Genomic DNA, 21,767 nt, shown 5'->3' on the forward strand with positions numbered 1-21,767 from the left:
ACCGAGGCTTTCATTTGACTTAGCATAAAAGGCAGCATTACCTTTTGCTTTCAGGCATGCTCCATGGGGAGAAAGAACGAAGCAACTTTACAGGTACTTCGTTCAAGCTGGAAGAAAGGCATATAGCACTGCACCAGCTTATACGAGGCTGGGAAGCACCAAAATCAATATGGACAGAGCCAAAGGTCAAAACGCTGCTGCCTGGTTTTCTTTTTCTAATTAAAGAATCTATTTGCTTCTTGAGCGTCCTCATTCAACCTTAAGAAATATCATGCCTGATGACACTCCAGTTATGCAGGCAGTGGAGAGAGTTATCAGCAGACAGTTATGAGTGCAGACTCTGGACCCAGACAGCTGAGTTCAAAGCATGCTGACCCTGAACATAACCTCACTGTGTCTCCGTTTCCACCTCTGTAAGATGGTGATGACAACAGGAATAAATATACTGTTATAAATAAAGCTCTCACAACAGTGCCTGGCACAGAGTTGATGCTACTGAAGGGAACATCATCATACTGGTTGTGGTTTATATGTTCGAGCACAGAAACTAGGAGCATGAGTCTGGCATCTGCCAGTCAGTCCGAACGTAAGCTGCACCTCCAGCCAGCTGTGTGACCTGGGAAGGTTATTAATCTCTCTAAACCCTACGTGAAACACTCTATTTGGCATCTGCAGCACAAGCTTGGCCCTCGGTTCTCCACACTCTTCACTGCAGACTCTCCCTAGACACCTTTTCTGGTTCCTTCCGAGCTTCCTGACACTGAATGTGGAGCCAGGCCTTGAGCTGCTTTCCTATGCATGTTTATTTCCTAATGTTCCTCTTGGGGCCCATGGGGCTTTAAAATGCATTTACACTATTATGCTTTAGTAGAGCTGCAGGATATAAAGTCTACAGGCAAAAATTAGTTGCATTTATATATAATGAACAATCTAAAAGGGAAATTAAGAAAATAATCCCATTTACAATAGCATCAAAAAGGACAAAATACTTACAAATAAACTTAACCAACGAAGCTAAAGACTTGTACATTGAAAACTACAAAACACTATTGAAAGAAATTAAACACCAATAAATGGAAAGACAACTCATGTTCACGGATTAGAAGACTAATATTGTTATAATGTATATGCTACCCCATATGATCGACAGATCCAATGTAATTCCTCAACCTCCCAGCATCATTTTTTTTTTTTTTACAGAAAAAGCAAACAATCCTAAAATTCATATGGACCCACAAAGGACTCTGAGTAACCAAAATAATATTGAGAAAAAAGAACAAAGCAGGAGAACACATGTTCTCATTTTAAAACATACTATAAAGCTACAGAAATCAAAACAGCATGGTGCTGGCATAAATACAGACATATAGACAAACGGAACAGAATAAATCAATGCATATATAGCCACTCTTATCTGGACAAAAGTGTCAAGATAGGGAAAATACACAATGGGGAAAAGTCAATCTCTTCTTCAAGTGGTGCTGGAAAACTGGATAGCTATAGACAAAAAAAAAAAAAAACAAAACTGGATCCTTATATTACACCAAATATGAACTCAAAATGGATTAGAGACTTAAATGTAAGACCTGAAACTACAGAACTCCTAGAAGAAAACACAGGGGGAAAGCAGCTTGACACTGGTCTTAGCGAAGATTTCTTGGTTATGACACCAAAACCACAGGCAATGAAAGCAAAACCAGACAAGCAGGACTATTTCAAACTGAAAATATTCTACACAGCAAAGGAAACCAGCAACAAAATAAAAAGGCAACGTAGTGAATGGGAGAAAATAATTGCAAATCATATGGCTGATTGGGGTCAATATCCAAAACATATAAAGAACCCATACAACTTAATAGCAAAAAATCCAAGCTTCTGATTAAAAAAATGGGTGGAAGATCTGAATGGGCATCCTTCCAAAGAAAATAAGTACAGCCAACAAGTACGTGAAAAGGTGCTCAACATCACTGATCATTAGGGAAATGCAAATCAAAACCACAATCAGGTATCTTCTTACACCTGTAAGAACTGCTATCATTAAAAAGATAAGAAATAATAAGTGCCAGCAAGGATATAAAGGAAAGGGAATCCTCTGTGCACTGTTGGTTTGAATACAAACTGGTGCAGCTGCTATGGAAAACAGTATGGGAGTTCCTCAAAAAATTAAAAATAGAACTACCATATGACCCAGGAATTTCAATTCTGGGTATTTATCTGAAGGAAATGAAAACACTAACTTAAAAAGATATACACATCCCCATGTACACTGAAGCATTATTTACAACTGTCAAAATACAGAAGAAACTTAAGTGTCCACTGATGAATGAATGGATAAAGAAATTGTGGAATATATTTACAATGGAATATTATTCAACAACAAAAAGGAAATCCTGCAATTTGTGACAACATGGATGAACTTTGAGGCCATTATGCTAAATGAAATAAGTCAGTCAGGGAAAGACAACTGTTGTATGATCTTACTTACATATAGAATCTAAAAAAAAAAAAACCCTGAATTTTATAGATACAGAGAACAGACTGGGAGTCTAGTGGTTGCCAGAGGCGGGCAAAGGGTGGGAGGAGGCCAAATGGATGGAGGCAGTAAAATGCACAAACTTCTAGTTACAAAACAAGTTCTGGGGGTGTAATGTAGAGCACGATGACAACAGTTAAGAATACTGTATATATGAAAGTTGCTGAGAGAGTAAATCCTTACAATTCTCACAATAAGAAAAAAATTTTAACTATGTGTGGTGATGGATCTTACTAGCCTTACTGCGATGATCATTTCCAATGCATAGAAATGTCAAATCACTACTCTGTACACCTGAAACTAATGGAAGGCTATGTGTCAATTGTATCTCAATTAAAAAACATAGAAATATCTTCAAATGAAGGAAAATGAGCCTCCCAAAAGTTAACTTTTCATCAACATGCTGGAACAAGTGGATATCCAGTGCAAAAAAACAAAAAAATAACTTAAACACAGACATTATATCCTTCACAAAAATTTACTCAAAATGGTTCATAGTTCTAAATGTAAAACACCAAACTATAAAACTCCTAAGAGATAACATAAGAGAAAACCTAGATGACCTTGGGTATGGAAATGCCTTTTCCATACCCAAAGATATGGATCCATGAAAGAAGTAATTGACAAGCTGGACTTTATTAAAATGAAAAATTTATATTCTGCAAAAGAAAATGTCAAGAGAATGAGAAGACAACCTATACACCGAGAAAAAATATTTGCAGGAAAAGACATATTTGATAAAGGACTGTTATCCAAAATATACAGAGAACTCTCAAAATTCAACAGTAAGAAAATACAGCAACTCAATTAAAAGTGAGCCAAAGACTTTAAGAGAGATCTCACCAAAGATGATGTACGTATAGCAAATAAGTATATGGAAAGATGTCCCACATCATATGTCACCAGGGAAATGCAAATTAAGACAATAATGATGGGGATTCCCTGATGGTCCAGTGGTTACGCCTCTGAGCTTCCATCGCAGGAGGCGCTGGTACCATTCCTAGTCCAGGAACTAAGATCCCACATGATGCATAGCATGGCCAATAAACAAACAATAAACAAAAGTGAAACAACAATAAGACGCCACTGCACACCTACGAGAATGCCCCAGATTCAGAACACTGATGACACCAAATGCTAGTGATGACGGGCAGTGACAGGAACTGCCACTCAATGCAAAATGCTACAGCCATTCTGGTAGACAGTTTGGAAGTCTCTTAAAAAAACTTACAAAAGTAATGGGAATACTAGAAGAAACAGAGAACGGAGCAGAAGAAATATCTGAAGAAATAACGGCTGACAATTTTCCAAATAAACCAAACCACAGATCCTGGAAGCTCAGAGAACACCAAGCAGGACAAACACCCAAAACAGCACACCAAGGAACATCCTAAAAATCCTTAATGTGTATGCGTGCAACAACAGAGCATCAAAATACATAAGCAGAAACTGGTAGAACTGCAAGGAAGAATAGATAAGCCCACTATTACGGTTATGTATTTTCACACACCTCCAACAGTAACTGATACATCCAGCAGGTAAAGAGTCAGCAAGGATATAGCTGAAGTGGAGAGCACATTAACCTGATCTAATTTACATGTACAGGATACTTCATCCAGTAACAGTAAGATACACATTCTTCTCAAGCTCGCATGGAACATTTGCCAAGACAAACCACATTGTGGGTCATAAAACATACCTCAACAAAGTTTATAAAGAACAAAAATCATAAAAAGTATGCTCTCAGATCAAAAGAAAATTAATAACAAAGATTATAGGAAATCTAAAAGCGTTTGGGGATCAAATGGCACATTTCTAGATAACAAATGAATCAAAGAAGTCTTAAAAGAAATTTTTAAATATCTTGAATGAAAATACAACTTACCAAAATTTATGAGATGGAGTGAAATCAGTGCATATGGAGAAATTTATAACACTGAATAGATGTTTTAGAAAAGAGGGAAGATCTAAAATAAATAAGCTAAGCTTCCACCCTAGGGAACGAGGAAAAAAAGAACAAATTAAATCCAAAGCAAGCAGGAGAAATCACAAAATTTAGAGGAGAAATCAATGAAATTGAAAACAAGAAAGAAAATCAACAAAACAAAAAGCTGGTCCTTAAAAAAAACTGGATACACCTCTAGCCTCTTTATCTGCAAGACTCTTCCTCTCCATCGTATGCCAGCCTGATCATAGGAGGGCGCTTCACCACCCTCACTGTCCTGTCCACACTGCAGGTACGGGGATCACACAGGGGCACACCAGCGGGCAGGAATATCAGGGGCCATCTCAGAATTCTGGCTAGCTCGTGGGTAAGTCATCCTGAAGACACTGTTTCTCCTAAATCAAGTGATTCGCCATATTACCCTTCTCTCAAAATAGCCTTCAACTGCTCTGCAGAACATAGAGATGAACTATATGTACATTAACTGCACATTGAAGGCCTTTCTCAACCACGGTGACATTCCAAACCTTCACTCTGACAGCTGCTCTGGGACAAGCCTTCAGCCAGGCCCTCTGCCTGCCCCCCAGCCCCACCCCTTGTGTTCTCTGTATCTGCGCTCTTTCTTCAGACCCATTCCACCCCTTACCCTCCTCCTCTGTACTCAAAGCCTGGACATCCTTCAAGATACTGTATCAACACCTGTATAAAACCTCTCCCGACCCTTTGGACTCACACTGATCTTATCTCTATTTGAATTTGTCTTAAAGTACCGTGGTGGGTTACAAAAACTGACCATAAACTTCTCATTGCAGGGTACACACCCTTTGCAATGCAACTCTGCCACTCATCTCAACAAGAGATGGGCTGTCTTTATCTACCTCTTGACTCTGCGCTGGACCCTGTGGGCGTCTTTAGACAATGGGATGTTAGCAAACAGGATGCAGATACTTAAAGAGCATCTGTGCACTGGACTTCTCTCCTGCTGTCTTGGGAACCCCGCTACCTCTCCCAGGGTGACTGAGGCTGAACTAATCCCCCAAAATGAGGGACAAGTGGCCAAGTTATCCCTGTAGCCCCAAATGACACAGGGCAACCACCTGTCACATGACAAATAACGAATATCTAGTGTTCAAAGTCCTAGAGCTTTGGGCCAAACTTTGTAGCGAACTGCTCACTCCTTAAGAAAATACAAGATTCAAGGTCCTCCTTTTTAACATTTCTTTTACCCAGCTTCATTCTAGTAAGTGTGCTTGTGAGAAAGGTTAATTACAGCTTGTAATTACAGCTCAGGTGCAGGAATCACAGCATGGGGCTCGAAGTCTGGAGGTGTCCGTAAGAGAAGGCAGAGAAGCTCCTAAAGGTGGAAGCAAACCCAGTGTCCATCAACAGGTGAGTAGATAAACAGAATGTGGTTTATCCATACACTGGAATACAATTCAGCCATAAGAATAAAAGAAAGTTCTGAGACATGCTGCAGCGTGGACCCACAGGGAAATCAAAAAATTTGTGTGACTTGCTTTCTTGCAAGACTCATTTTATTGTGTCTCTACAGTATCTCCGAGGCACGCCTGAAGTCATCATCATCAATCTCAGCAAATCGGAGGGTCCAGTTTCCTGTTCAATTCCTGCTGTCTTCCTTTGTCCCACCTCTTCACCTTTGTTAACTAAAATTCATTCTAGTAACTTTTCTCAGGCCCCCAAAAGATACTAAAGTAAACTGAGAAGCTCTGACATTAGGGTGGTATTCTGTAAATATGAAGCCCACAGGCTCAGATTAATAAATAACCCTCAGCCAAGGAGAAGAGCGAAGGCTGGAGAGAAAGGAAGAGAATGCAGGGTCTTGAGGGATGTGGAAAGTCTGCGAGTTAACAAGAACTACTTAAAAACACTGTAAGGAAAAAAATAAAACCACTGTCAATCTATGCTTGGGGAGGACTTTCACCACAGAAGATCAAGAGATTCAGATTTAGTAACATGGACACAGAAAACCAGCATCACCAACTGATCTTTCATTTTGGGGGCATTCTATTAAGATAAACCTTCAAAAATTCCTCAAATGCTTGCTGCTGCTGCTGCTATGTCACTTCAGTCGTGTCTGACTCTGTGCGACACCATAGACGGCAGCCCACCAGGCTCCCCCGTCCCCAGGATTCTCCAGGCAAGAACACTAGAGTGGGTTGCCATTTCCTTCTCCAATGCATGAAAGTGAAAAGTGAAAGGGAAGTTGCTCAGTCGTGTCCGACTCTTAGCGACCCCATGGACTGCAGCCTACCAGGCTCCTCTGTCCATGGGATTTTCCAGGCAAGAGTACTGGAGTGGGTTGCCGTTGCCTTCTCCAACTCAACTGCTTAGTTTCCAACAATTTTTGGTAAAATATACCCCCAAATTTCAAGAAGATTGGTTTTAGGGTCACAAGAAACAGTCATTCATATAGAATAGGAGATAGAACATCCTTAATTCTACAGTCATACTCAACCTATTCATTTCAAAAAAGGACCGAGTCCTGAGTAAGTCTACTACTCCTCCTACCAAAATACCAACTTGTGCAAGAACTGCTATAAAAAGAAGGCAAATACCACCTGAAATAGAAACATTCTCTTCTTAGTAATAAAGTTTCTAATGATGTAGTACATAATAACCCATACCTCCTCAATGAGAGGCAAGTACCATTACTAGAAAAAACCCATTGGGCTTGCCTCTGCTATAAAGCCAATCTTCCAAGGATGGGCACCACAATGGTTCTTCCATCTACAGCACGAGTACTTTATACTTAAGTGCTCTTAATAAATATTTCTTACACATCAGTTTGAAGTCCATTAGACTATAAACTTTTCATTTTAAATTGGTAATGAGTGGTAAGAGGCAGTATATTAAAAGCTACAATGGTAGTTTAAAGAAAACATACACCCTCATGTGCAAGAAATCCACTTGGCTTTTCACTGTTGCCGGGAATGCTGGAGAGCGAGTGATGGCATCACAGTGTCACATGTTCCAAGGTGGGATGGGGGCAGGGAGGCTGTATGGAGGGCTGGCCCCCCGCCTAGGTGTCAATCTTACACCCCTGGCCTTGGTGTCCTCATTTTATTTTTTAGGCCGCTCTGTGTGGCATGGGGATCTTGGTTCCCTGACCAGCAACTGAGCTCAAGCCCTGGGAACTCAAGCCCCCTGCCTTGGGAGCATGGAGTCCTAGCCACTGCACTGCCGGGGAAGCCCTAGTGCCCCATCTCAGATGGTGAGCTCTACTCTGCGCTGTTTACTTAGGTTCCTTGCACCCCTAAGATATCTGATGCTATTAGTGCTACCCTTATTGCAGAACTGATTCTCAACATGTTTCCATGTTTCCTACAACTCCACTACCTCCAATCAACAGCAAACCTGGGTTTCTTGCATTACAGGTGGATTTCTTTATTGTCTGAGGCCACCAGGGGAGCTCGTGGAAAAAAAAAATGAATTTTTTTGACTTGAATTTTTATGACTTGGATTTTATAAGTGCTCAAAATATATAACATTGACACTCCTCTTGAACCTTAAAGTCTCCAATGTCCTCACATTTACACTGAGAAAAGGAAAGCTGCCTTACATATACACTTATTAAAACTTATTAATGCATATTTAATTGTATCACAAAAATGACACAAGGGAAAGGGATAGAAGGATTAAGCAAATTAATTAATTAGATACAAAGTTCTCAGTCTCAAAAATTAAATTCCCAAAAGTTTAAGTGTTTGTCACCTGTGTTACTACAAGTCCAAAATGACTGGTTTTCTAAAAGAATGGTGGGTAAGAAGTGGAGGGAATTACTTATGAATTAGCCAGGGATTCTTTAGATATCATTATAAACTGCCAGTCACCATGATTTCAATGATACTCAGGGTTTTAAAGCTATTTCATTAAAAAAAAAAAAAAAAAGAAACTAGTCCTTATTCAAAAGACTATTTATGAGAATTAAGGGACTTACACACTTACAGCTGAGTGTTCAATAATATACTCCCAGTGGAATGGTCTCTAAAAATATCTATAATTAAAACTGAACAGTGAAAAAAAATGAATGACTTACTCCTTTGCTGGCAAGTTAGTGAAGGACTCATTTGGTGAATCAGGAGTGCTTGGGGCTTGCAAAATACAGTTAGGTTTTCTGGTGGATGGGGCATCTCTTTCTTGCTCAGAGTGGATTACATTTAAGGTCTCTGTTCCATCTTCTTGCTCCATTGTGTCTCCCAGATTTGTCTGTAGTTCTGGACTCTTTAAAATCAGATCGTCTTCACTTACAGAAACTGTGAGGTCACTGCTGCTGCTCAAACTCTCCTCCTCCTGCTCTTCCTGCTTTTTTCTGAAGGGCTCCTGTGATTGTGAGTCCTCACAAGGAAGGTGATCTGTAACAGGGAATATGAACAGATGGCCGATCACTGACTTCAGGGAGCTGGGAGAGGTAAGATGCTCTACCTCTCAGAGCAGAACTACTCATCAGCTAGAAACATGCAGAAACAATCCACAAGTAACTGTGGTGTTTTTTTAAAGCCCATTAAAAATATTTTTAAAATATCACAGTGGGTTTAAAAATCAGAGAATTTGTTTGCAAAGGTACTTCTGTGGACCTAGTTAAGAATGCATTAGAATGGAATTCATTGGCACAGTCACTACTTTGTTTTGGGACAGATACGACAAGATGGTATTTTGTATTTTTAACACACATCACCACCCAGAAAAACTAAATACTGACAAAAATCAGCAAACCATCTTAGCCTCTCACCCCACCTGAGGAAGCTTTCCTGGCAGGGGGCTTCTCTTGAGGACACTCGTTTTCAGATGCACAGGATTCTGAGCCTGACAGCGGAGAGACTGGCGGTCTGGCTCTTTCTTCCTCGACTTCAGTATGCTCCCGTGTCAGTATTTCTCCCTCTGATCCCTCTGATCTCCTGGAACTGTCACACTTTAAATCAGTGGTTCTGTTCTCTGGACTTAATCTCTCCCATAACGGGGAATGGAGTTCGGCTGACTTTTTGCCTTCAGATAAATTACTCTTGCTCTGACATGCGTTACTTCCTATCTCGAAGCAATGAGTTTGTTCCTCCTCAGACAATGCGCTGGCTGTGACTGGCGTTTTCTCACCAATCTGAAGAGATGTCTTTCCATCTATTTTGTCAGACTTATTTAAGCACTGTGTGTCACCAGGAGTTTGTACTACACGGCTGCCTGTCACATCACTGCTCTGGGCTGTCTGCCGGTGTGAATGTGGGTCAGGAATTGAAAAGTTCTTTGTGGGTTGGGGAGATTTCCGCTCTATAGTGAAATCTCCAATGCCTGAGACAGCTGACATTTGGCGGCCCATAAAGATGGTTGCTGGTTGATACAATCCTCTTGACATGGCTGTCCCTGAGTTAATTTCTGCCGGCATTACAACCTGCAGCCCCAAACGACATGAATAAGAGTTAAACATGCTGTCTGTGAACAGTGAGGTTATTTAGGTTGTTTTCAGGAACAAAATGAGGTAAGGAAGCATGACCAATGAAATCAACACCTACCATGTTTTATAAAACTCATTGTGTTTTGTTGTAGTTCAGTCACTACAGTCAAAAAGCTATGGTTCTCCCAGTAGTTATATATGGATGTGGGAGTTGGACTGTAAAGAAGGTTTCTATACATTAATAATGAAACATCAGAAAAGGAAATTAACTGTCTCATTCATAACTACATAAAAATACCTAGGAATAAATATAACCAAGGAAGTGAAAGATTTCATGTTGAAAACTATAAAACATTAATGAAAAACACTGAAAAAGACACAAATTAGTGGAAAGATAGTCTGTGCTCATGGATTGGAAGAATTAATATTGTTAAAAGGGCCATAATCGCCAAAGCAATCTACAAGTGATCCTTATCAAAACTCCAGCGGAATTTTTCACAGAATCAGAGCAATCTTAAAATTTCTGTGAAAACACAAATGACCCAAATAGCCAAAGCAATCTTGAGAAAGAAGAGCAAAGCTAGCAGCATCATGCGGTTTTATTTTGAAATATATTACAAAGCTACAGTAATTAAAACAGTATGGTACTGCCATAAAAAAAAAAAAAACAGACACATAGATCAATGGAACAGAACAGAGACCACAGAAATAAACCCATACATGTGGTCATTTACAACAAAGGAGCCAAGAATATACAATGGAAAGAGGACAGTCTCGTCAACAAATGGTGTTGAGAAAACTAGACAGCCACATGAAAAAAAATGAACCTAGATCATTAGCTAATACCATACACAAAAATTAACTCAAAATGAATTAAAGACTTGAATGTTTTACAAAACCATAAAACTCTTAGAAGAAAACACAGATGGTAAGCTCTTTAATGTAAGTCTATGGCAATGATTTTTGAATCTGACACCAAAAGCAAACGTAACAAAAGCAGAAACAAACAAGAGAGACTACTTCAAACTAAAAAGCTTCTGAACAGCAAGGAAAACCATCACCAAAAAGGAAAACTATCAAATGGGAGGGACTATTTGCAAATGATATATTGATGAAAGTGAAAGTCACTCAGTCGTGTCTGATGCTTTGTGACCCCTTGGACTATACAGTCCATGGAATTCTCCAGGCCAGAATACTGGAGTGGGTAGCCGTTGCCTTCTCTAGAGGATTTTCCTAACCCAGGGATAGAACCCAGGTCTCCTGCACTGCAGCTGGATTCTTTACCAGCTGAACCAACAGGAAGTCTTGATATATTGATAAAGGGCCAATATCCAAAATGTATAAAGAACTCATACAACTCAAGAGCAAAAAAAATGGGCAGAAAAGTCTGAATAGACATTTTTCCAAAGAAGACATACAAAGGGCCAAAAAGCATAGGAAAACATGTTCAACTTCACTAATAATCAGGGAAAAGGAAATGAAAACCACGTTAGATATCACCTCACACATGTTAAAATGGCTATTACTAAAAACAAGAAATAGCAAGTATTGGTGAGGATGTGGAGAAAAGGAAACCCCTGTGTACTGTTGGTGGGAATGTAACTGGTGCAGCTACTAGGAAAACAGTATGGAGATACCTCAAAAGTTGATCTAGCAATTCCAATAAAACAAAGGCACTATCTTGAAAAGATATCTGCACCCCCATGTACACTGCAACATTATTCACAATAGCCAAGATACAGAAGCAATCTAAGAGTCCAATAAAGGCTGAATGGGTAAAAAAGTGGTACAAATATACAATGGCATATTATTGAGCTGTAAAAAAGAAGGAAATCCTGCTATTTGTAACAATGTGAATAAACTTTGAGGCATTATGCTAAGCAAGATAAGTCATACAAATACTGTATAATCTCTCTTACATGCGTGCATGCTCTTTGCAACCCTATGGGCTGTAGCCCGACAGGCTCCTCTGTCCATGGGATTCTCCAGACAAGAATACTGGAGTGGGTTGCCATGCCTTCCTCCAGGGGATCCTCCCGACCCAGGGATCAAGCCTGCATCTCCTGCGTGACAGGATGATTTTTTTTTTTTTTTTTTAACCACTGAGCCACCTGGGAAGCCCAATCTCTCTTACATTTGGATTAAAAAAAACAAAAACAAATACAAATACAAACCAAGTTCACAGATACAGAGAACAGACTGATGGTTGCCAGAGATGGAAGAGTGGGGAATAGAAGAAATGGGTGAAATTTTTTTTTTTTAGTTTAAATAAACTGAAAGCATATGGAGAAAGTTATAGCAAAGCAAATGAATATAACTGAAAAGACTTATTAGTGAACAGAAGGTAACTTTTAAAACCAGGGGTTCGTCTTTACTGAGGGAAGGGGGAAAGGCCACACTGCTGGAGACAGCAGCAAATTTAGAACTACTGTAACAATGTCTCAGCTAATAATCACCAACTACAGTTTTTAAAGCAGGTGGACCTTGACCGTTATTGCACTTTGAAAAATATATTTATGTTATTCTGCATGTTTTGCAGAATGTGGCAGTAATCTTTATTTTTCTTATTATTTTTCCCCACAGATAAGGAAATTAGTATCATGATGAATGCAGAATAGAAAAATGGAGCTGTCAGACCTAATTTCCATCTTTTCACACAGTACTATTACTGCTCTTAGTTTCTATGTAAACAAGTCCTTAAGTCACAGTGAGACTTCCACAAATCCCTTAATAAAAATTTACATATAACAATCCTGAAGGAATTCTTTCACTTTATTATATGTCAGACTGCATTGTGTCCTTCCCTAAATTCTTATGTTCAAGTCCTAACCTCCAATGTGACTGTATGTGGAGATAGAATTTAGAAGGAGGTAATAAAGGTTAAATGAGGTCTATCAATCAAGTAGACTGCTGTGCTTAGGAACAGACCAGAGATCTCTCTCTCTCCACACACATGCACAGAGAAAAGGACACACAAGAACAGAGAGAGAGGATAGTCTGCAACTCAGAGCTCGCACCAGAAACCACCCCAGCTGGCACCTAGATTTCAGATGTCCAGCCCGTGACAAAATAGATTTGTTTTTCTAGCTACCCAGTCTGGGCTGTTTTATTATGGCAGTCCAGGCAGACTGAGACTCCATGACAATGTGATTTTTAACTTTTCATTTTGCCAGTGGGGTAGATAAGAGACTCAACCAAATTTTCACAACTGTAGCCAAAAGGAGACATTTCTGGCCAATAAATCCAATAGAAGTTGGAACTACCAAAATTTCAAAATGGGTCCATTAAATTCAGGCTTCAAAGGTACATCTTGTAAGTTTTTTGGTACTGACATCATGCTAAAATCATCTAATATGCGTTGTTACCACCAGGTGGCTTTCCTTTCCGTTTCCTAATTGGTAGGTACCTCTGGCCTCACTACCACAGTAAGTGGTGTGACGTCAGGACTCCTCAGCACGGCCACCCCAGGGGAACAGGAAGATGGCTGACTACAGAGACAGAAGGATCAGCGGACATGTGCCAAGCACTTACCAGGTGTCAAGCCAACTTCTATTGGTTACTTTTTAAACCGTTGAAACAACCATTTTTGTTATACCCACTCCAGGAAGACTTAGCAAAGGCAGACAATTTGCTCTTGGTCACAGGATTCAAACCCAGATACAAGGATTCCATTGCCCATCCGTTATGCCACAACACTCAAAACTGAGTTAAACTCAAACTGGGTTACACAATAACACAAGAATTCTTCATAATGAAATCTGAAGTGTATGTCTAATTTCTCACTCCACTTCAACCAGTACAGAATCCCATCTCACCTGATCCAACTGGACTAGTCCAGCAGCAAGGGAGACCATTTCAGTCTCTCCTATGCTTAGCTGAAAATGCATCTAAATGGATACCTGAACTATTTTGCACCACGAGACAAGGCTGCTTTTATTCGCCCAGGGATTTCTCCTAACTTTTGAAGAGCTTTCACCCAGACTACCTTAGAAGGCAGGGGCAGCAAGACAGCTAATAAGATGGACACAGTCTGAGTTTGAACTTGGGCTCCTGCAAGCAGTGCAGTCTTTGGCAAGTCAGCCAACTTCTCTGAGCCTTCCTCTATAATGAGGGTAACAACAGTATCTACTTCCAGAACTGTCGACAGGATTAAATGAGTTGATGAATATAAAGTACTTACTGAAGGCCTTGGCAAAATAGATGTGCAGTGACTGTTCCCTGTTCTTACTATTAGGATTAGAAGCAGAAATAACAACCTGCACAGCCATTTTCCATGTGACCCTGGCAGGGAAGTTTCCAACAGTGGAAGTGGAACTCCTCAACCAGCCCTGTGATGAAATTCTCTCGTCCTTTACATTCTTCAGCCCTGGTAGGGTATAATTTTTCTGTGAAGTACCCAGTTCACTTCTGCTTTTAGGGGCATATATTTTATAGTGTAACAGTTTAGAAACTTCAGAAACCCCACCTCAAAGTTTATGCTCTCATTCACAAATGCCATCTCCATATGGTACATATGTTTTGGGAACATATGTTTTGATGTGTTTTTAGGTGCATGTCCTAGTCACTGTTGATACATAATAAAACTGGACAAGGAGAAGAACATGCCTAGAGACCAATGGTATTAGAGTCTACCCCAAAGTAAAAAATGACAATGTATAATAGAGCAGGATGACTATATGATAGTAAAATTTGTGAGGATTCAAACTGGGACCTGAACTTTGTCTTTCCTGCTAATTAACAACAATGAGAGTTTACTAAGTGGATTAATACTAGAAACAAGCGTGGGGGATGAACAGACCAATGATTACTGAAGAGAACACATGACTCTGAAGAGCCGCCACCGGATGCACGGACACACTAGGTGCCCTATTATAAAACTGAGCCAAAGTTCTACCCTGAAAAAATAGACTACTATCTGATCATTCTCCTTAGTAGAGCATCCAAGTTACTGCTTTTGGTTGAAAGGTGCACAATCACTTTTTAAAGATATCCTTCTGTAACTCAGAATTATCATGAATTTGAAAGCTCCTCTCCCCTTCATTGGTGTTTTCCATCTCAATGGCCACCCCAACTCAGGGTCTCTGGTTCATTCCTTGCATCTGAACAAAGCCTGGTTTCCTCGCTCCATGAGCTCCTTCCCCCAGGGCACCCCACACCACACTGCCAGGCCTGCCTTCCCCCACCTCTGATGGAACTGCTCTGCGCCCCAGTGCTTCCTCCACCTGCCCCACTGTGCACGTGCATGCACAATGATTCAGGGCGGGGGATGTCAATCACTGAGCGTGGGACAGAGTTCCACGATGGTCCTTTCCAAGCTCATCTTCTCCCACTTCCTGTAAGAACATTGGCCCTTAGCCAGGCTGACGGCTGCCCACCAGGCTTCCAGCTTCCACTCCCTCATTCACAATATTTCCAAACTGGAGAATGTCTATCACATCCCCGGGGACTGGCACCTGCCCCACCCTTCACGTCAGCTCACATGGCACCTCCTCCCCCGGCCGCAGAGGACGCACTGCAGAGGAAGTGAACTCTCTTTCTCCATGGAGCTGGCCCTCAGCACACATTATCCTGGGCCTGGGAAAGAATAGCACTTTGTGGAGAACACCTGGAGGGCAAGCATCGTGGCATTCCTAGAGGGACCCGCTGTGGCTTCTCAAACAGAGCACTCGCTCAACAATGATCCACTGAATTCAACCACGGGGCTCAGGCCAGTCCCTGGAGACCAGTGCTCCAGGCACAGAGTCTAACTCATATGATGCTGAAAGAAGAGGTGCACAGGTTTCCAATGAAAGATAAAACACACCCCCAAATGATAAGGAATTGTTCTAGTTTTGTATTTAGTAAGGATTAACTACTTTGGAAACAATGACAGACTATTTTTTTGGACTCCAAAATCACTGCAGATGGTGACTGCAGCCATGAAATTAAAAGATGCTTGCTCCTTGGAAGAAAAGTTATGACCAACCTAGACAGCATATTAAAAGGCAGAGATATTACTTTGCCAACAAAGGTCTGTCTAGTCAAAGATATGGTTTTCCCAGTAGTCATGTATGGATGTGAGAGTGGGACTATGAAGAAAGCAGAACACTGAAGAACTGATGCTTTTGAACTGTGGTGTTGGAGAAGACTCTTGAGAGTCCCCTGGACTGCAAGGAGATCCAACCAGTCCATCCTAAAGGAAATCATCCCTGAATGTTCATATGAAGAACTGAAGCTGAAGCTGAAATTTAATACTTTGGCTACCTGATACGAAGAACTGACTCATTGGAAAAGACCCTGATGGTGGGAAAGACTGACGGCAGAAGGAGAAGGGGATGACAGAGGATGAGATGTTTGGATGGCATCACCGACTCAATGGACATGAGTTTGAGTAGGCTCCAGGAGTTGGTGATGGACAGGAAAGCCTGGCATGCTGCAGTCCATGGGGCTGCAAAGAGTCAGACATGACTGAGCGACTGAACTGAACTGAGTGAACTACTTTGGGATTTTGCTGTAATGTCTTTACCTTTTAATTGATGGAACATCAATGGGAAATTGAAAAAAGGAAACTTATAAATGTCTCAAAGTGTTACCTAATTGATTCTTACATACGCAAACAGACAAAGCTTTTAAGGAGGTAACACTTTTCAGTAAAAAGGAAACACTTCTAATTATTCTGTGTAACATGTTAGGGGGTTGGCCGCTATATGTCTCTTGCCCTAATGTTAAATATGACTGAAAAGGAAACTGTATAACTACACATAAGGTAAGGAATCAGTAGTACCAATAGAAAAAAAAATCTCCCGTTTTACTTAAGTACCATTGACACTGCCATACTAACAACGTGACTATCAGGAACAGCACAGAAAGAACAAACTGGATTATAGATTTAAAAACATGTCAATTATTTCACGACCAAATGTCAAACAGAAAGATTGCCTGAATGGCTCAGAAGTCTATCACATCACACCACATTTGGTGTACATTTAATGGCAGAGAAGTCATTTATCATTAAAGGCCTTTTCATATAGGTCAAGGTTGCTGGGGCTTGGTGTTTTGTATCCTACAGTTTAAAGAATGCTCTAAATTCTAGGTTTTTTAACTTTTTAATCTTTAGGAAAGAAAACTAAAACTTTCTATAAACTCAGATTAATGCCTGCTAATGCACAGAAAAAAAAGAAAAACTAAAACCTTGCTCCTACTATAAAAACAAAATAGTGTGGCCTCTGTTTCTTTTCTGATAAGAGTCTTAAATACCAAACAGTTAACTGCATAATAACATTTACTGGCAGCCAGGCAGCCTGCTTAGCAGATATATAAAGCAGGTAAAAGGAGAAAAAGTTAATTTCTTGGCTGAATGATTCCATCGGTAGCTATAGGGCAAACCTGAAAGTCTTTTAGTAAAGTAGCAGTTGATTCTTCTATCAATCTGTAGCACACATACTCTTCCAAGGAAAGCATTAAATATGAAAATCATATCCCGTTATCATCTGTTTCCAGCTTTCAGCCCAGGAAGCTTTTCTTAATGAATGCTGCAGCCTAAGGAGCAAGCACGCTGTTGGCTTCTCTGAATAATGGAGTGATGCTCCCGGTTTTGCTTATTACAATATCGACTTGCTGAGGGGGTTTCACACATAGTCACAAGTGACTACTCTTGCCAGCATGCTCCAAGTTATTACAAGATGTTTTTAGACATTTCATCTAAAAGAGCTTTACTGCTTTTAGTGAAGAAAACATCTATGGTCTTGAACAGAATCATTTATATGGAGATAGGGAGGAGGATTAGAAGCCTGCATTACGGCAGATACATAGCAGAATTTATTTAAGTATTCCTTGCCGTTCTTTTTTGTCTGCTGCTGAGATATGCAATCCTTTCTTTCCACTTTATCTATGAAAAGGTTAAAATGTACAAAATTATGTATACAAAGAAAAGCAGCAAAATGCCCATTTTGTTTACCGCTCATTTAAAACATTTCTGGAATGAAAAAAAAAGCAGCTACAAAGCATTATAAAAACACAATTTCATCTGCTAACAACACTGAGGTTTTCTTTGGGATCTATCTCTTTTGCAGCCACAGTGACTGCCTTTCAGCAAGTTTAATTGAATTATACACTAAAGCAATACTCTATAAGCAAATATCTTTAAATAATCACTTAGAGTGTAATCAAAAAGATCTTTGTAACAAGATGATCTTATTTAAAACAATATCTTAAAAGATGAACACTCCAAAAATCCTGTTAACAGAAAGTTTATCATTTTAACTTACTACCTTTTCTTTGTCTTCATCTTTCAGTTCACCTTTTTTCCCCAGGCTATCTTTTGAGAGTAGCTGCATCTTCTTAATTTGAGTCTCAAATTCAATCTAAAAATAAACAAAGTTTGATTTTGTGGAGGATATTATTACAACCAACACCTGTCCATATTTTTCAGTCTTTACAACATAAAAGGAACAGTGAAGAGACAGAAGAAGCTGATACAGCTGAGAAATTTAGCTTATCTTAGAAACCGCACAATTTCAGAAACAACACATATCAAGAGCTGAATTCTGTAAAACGTTATATATTTTAAATAAAATAGCATTGATGGAAGTTTTACTTAGCCTTTCATCAATTCAGGAAATAAAACCTTGATGATATTAAGCTACATGAAAATCCAGTTATTTTATCTTGAAAGTAACACATTAGATGATGTTCTCTGAAAAGTTCTGTCCTTAAAAAGGGAAAAGAAAGCAATCCTACTGATTTCTTATCTGAATGATATCTACATAGTATCCCGGTCCTATTCATCACAGCCACTGAATGTATTATTTGCTAGACCACCAGCTGGAAACACACGCCATTTCTCAGGGACACATGCACTGCGGACGTCTGTGATCAGCACCGCAGCGTCAGTTTATTCTGGCCCTAATAACTTCAAGATGTCAGTGTCACTATCACGCTCCAAGTGATGAAAAGGACTCCATTATGAAGTGACTTTTCCTTAAAAGCAAGGCATAAAAAGCTTTGTTCAAAGCATAATGAAACTTTGATTCATATGTTAGTAATTAAAGCCTTAAAAAGCCCTTGACTATGGTCATCACAGATAATTTTCCATCACAGAACATTTTCCAAATGAGGCAGTGATGCTCTGCAATTAGAAACACACCTATAAGATAATAAAATTAGAAAACTGTTTTCTCAGTTCTCAGTCTAAATACAAAATGGGCCCAAGTTTTTTTTGACACTCAAAAAGTGAACAGACAATAATAACCAAAATTGACTTGTCTCCCTCAAAATATCTTAAAACGTATTATATGATGCCCCATTTTTAGTAAAGTTAAGCAGGGACTTCTTTTTTCTCTATCACAGTGCTATTAACACAACAGATGGCAGTAATGATATAAAGAGATACCTAAATCAAAGTTTCATAACGCCAGTAAAAATGACAAAATAAGCCAAGAAAAGATAAAGAAATAAGGCAATTAAGAAAATCCAGTTTACTTCTTTCTGTTCTATATCTACTCTTTTGAACTCAACAGATATTTAATTTTTAAGCCCAAGAGCTTTAAGCAGCCATCCTCTACAAATGCCAAGAGAAAATATCTTTAAAAAGAGATGAAGGGCGGTTTACAAAATAAACACCAAAAATAAAGAGGTTTATTAAATAATAAGTCTTAAGCAAAAACTCTTTCTTCCTATGGCTTACAAATGTTTCCTTATGCTCAAGGATTTCAAGGGGAGGAGACACAGGACTAGATGGGGACTCGCTCCCCCACCCTGGGGACCTTCCCTGAGCCCTGTCATGCCAGCCCTGTGCCTGGCACTTGAATGAAGGAGGCTAAAGTGGAGGCTGGCAATGCTCCTCATATGACCCTGGAAGCTTTCCGGGTGCTCCTAGGTTCCAGCGCCCCTGTCTCTGTGCTGAAGGCTCCTCAGCCCCTGGGGAGGCTGCTCTGCCCACAGGAGCACATGGGTAATGAAACCTCACCCTCTGTACCCCTCCTCCATCAGCCCTCAACCAGTGATGCTTGGCATCCAGGAGCTGCATCTCCCAAATGCTCTGAACCACTCGGTGGAGCGTCCCTGTGGGATTAATCTCCATGTGCCGACTGGAGCTGACTCAACACCCCGTTTCGGTCACCTGTTCTTCCTTGTCTCAGCTACTCACCTGCAGCATCCTTGCACTTCCCATGCAAGCCACTTACAGCCAGACCCTGTCTCAGGATCAGCTTCAGAGAAAAGCCAAACAGACAAGACCAGAGGACACCTGAGGAAAAATGCTAATGACAAGCTGCCACGGTGGGGAGTGGGGGTTGGGGGAGAGGATGAAGGGGGCAGGAGGGGTGGGGCATGTCTTCAGAGCACCGCTGATTCTCTGGTTTACATTCATGAACGGAGCCTTAAGCACTCAACCTGAATACTGAGAGGGGAAAACCTGAAGGGCTGTAGTTAAGACTATTAGTTGAGCACAGCCAACCTCCAAACCTTGATTTCTAAGTACCCCTCTGCACTCAAAGGGGTACAGAGCTGCACTGTGAGCTATACTCACAGCTCCTCACATAAGAGCCTAATTCCAGGTCTGAGGCAGGGAAACAGAAGGTAAACCTGGAACATCCTATCAAAAGGACAGGAAAATGTGAAGAGCAAAAGAATAATTACAGTAACTGATAATGTAATGATGAAATAAAAATTCATAAGCCCACAGTGAATTGTGGAGGGAGGAGGAGGAGGAAAGGAAGGTCTTCTTCATGAAATGCCAGCTAACAAAGGTATTGATAGAAGATAAGATCAAATCAGAAACATTTCACAACTTCCACTATAACTGATTCAGGCATCATTAATGGATCCTAAAACCACTAGGCAAAAGGCTGCTGAGAAACAAGGTATTCCCAAGATGCCAAGCCACCACTCCGCAGATTATTTACTAATTTTCAAAGCAGAGAAAGGTACCTTACAATAGAGAGACCTAGAGACTGCGGTATTAACCAAGACATCAAACTCAGCCTCGCTCAAGCAGGACCACCCGACATCATAGCTCATATACCTCCTGACGGGATACATCAGGGTGTATATAACTTCAGGCATGACTATTTAAATTTAACTAACACCAAAACTCAGTCCTCAGTGTCCCAAGCTACATTTTAAGTGCTCAACAACTGCGTATGGCTAGCGGCAACTATATCAGACAGCATCTATAGGGAGAAGGTTCCCATCTCCACAAAACTCTACTGGGAGGTGCTAGTGTAGGCTGAATTACTAGTTCACAAGAAATACAGGGAACACTACACAAGTTAAATGACACCACAAAGAAATAACAAGTCAAATTCAGAATGTAAGTCATCCTACAAACAACTGGCCTGCCTTCTTCAAAAAGTCAGTATCATTTGGGGAAAAAAAAAAGGAAGAGGGGTAGGAGACCAAATCAGATTAACAGATTAAAAAAGAACACAATAAAAAATATAACATGTGAACCCTGGTTGGCTCTTGGTTTGGAAAAACAGACTTTTGAAGAGAACTGCAGAAACTAAAATATCAACTGAATATTAAATATTATGGAATCATTAGTAATCTCATTAGATATGATAATGGTATGATTATGGAGGAGACTGTCCTTGTTTTTAGAGAATCCACACTTAAGTATTTAGGGGAGAAATGTCATGGTTTCTGCAGCTTACTTTCAATGGCTCAGGAATAAATACACAAACACAGACACAGGCCAAGCAAATATAGCAAAATATTTATAACTGTTATAAATATTTATATCTGGATAGATCACAAGATGTCAGTCCATTTAGGGTGCTATAATAAAACAGTACTGGTTGGGCAGCTCATAAATAATTGGAATTGTTGATGAGTTGTGGAGGCTGGAAGCCAAGATCAAGGTGGCCTTCTGGAGAGAGCCCCCATCCTGGTTCAGAGCTACCATC

The 21,767-nt window shown here is 40.2% G+C and overlaps 1 protein-coding gene across 6 annotated transcripts in view; it reads right to left on the reverse strand.

Annotated features, from left to right (window-relative positions):
* KIZ (kizuna centrosomal protein) overlaps nucleotides 1-21,767 on the reverse strand; it is a 91,868-nt gene that overhangs the window by 58,797 nt on the left and 11,304 nt on the right. For all 6 annotated transcript variants that reach the window (XM_006062817.4, XM_044927981.2, XM_044927980.2 and 3 more), the window contains 3 exons: nucleotides 18,132-18,224; nucleotides 9,234-9,879; nucleotides 8,536-8,851 (listed from right to left, as the gene is read on the reverse strand). In XM_006062817.4, the coding sequence (XP_006062879.2) occupies nucleotides 8,536-8,851; nucleotides 9,234-9,879; nucleotides 18,132-18,224 (1,055 nt within the window). The remainder of the gene's footprint in view (nucleotides 1-8,535; nucleotides 8,852-9,233; nucleotides 9,880-18,131; nucleotides 18,225-21,767) is intronic.

This window comes from Bubalus bubalis, chromosome 14 (genome assembly GCF_019923935.1).
Source record: "Bubalus bubalis isolate 160015118507 breed Murrah chromosome 14, NDDB_SH_1, whole genome shotgun sequence".
Taxonomy (NCBI): Eukaryota; Metazoa; Chordata; class Mammalia; order Artiodactyla; family Bovidae; genus Bubalus; species Bubalus bubalis.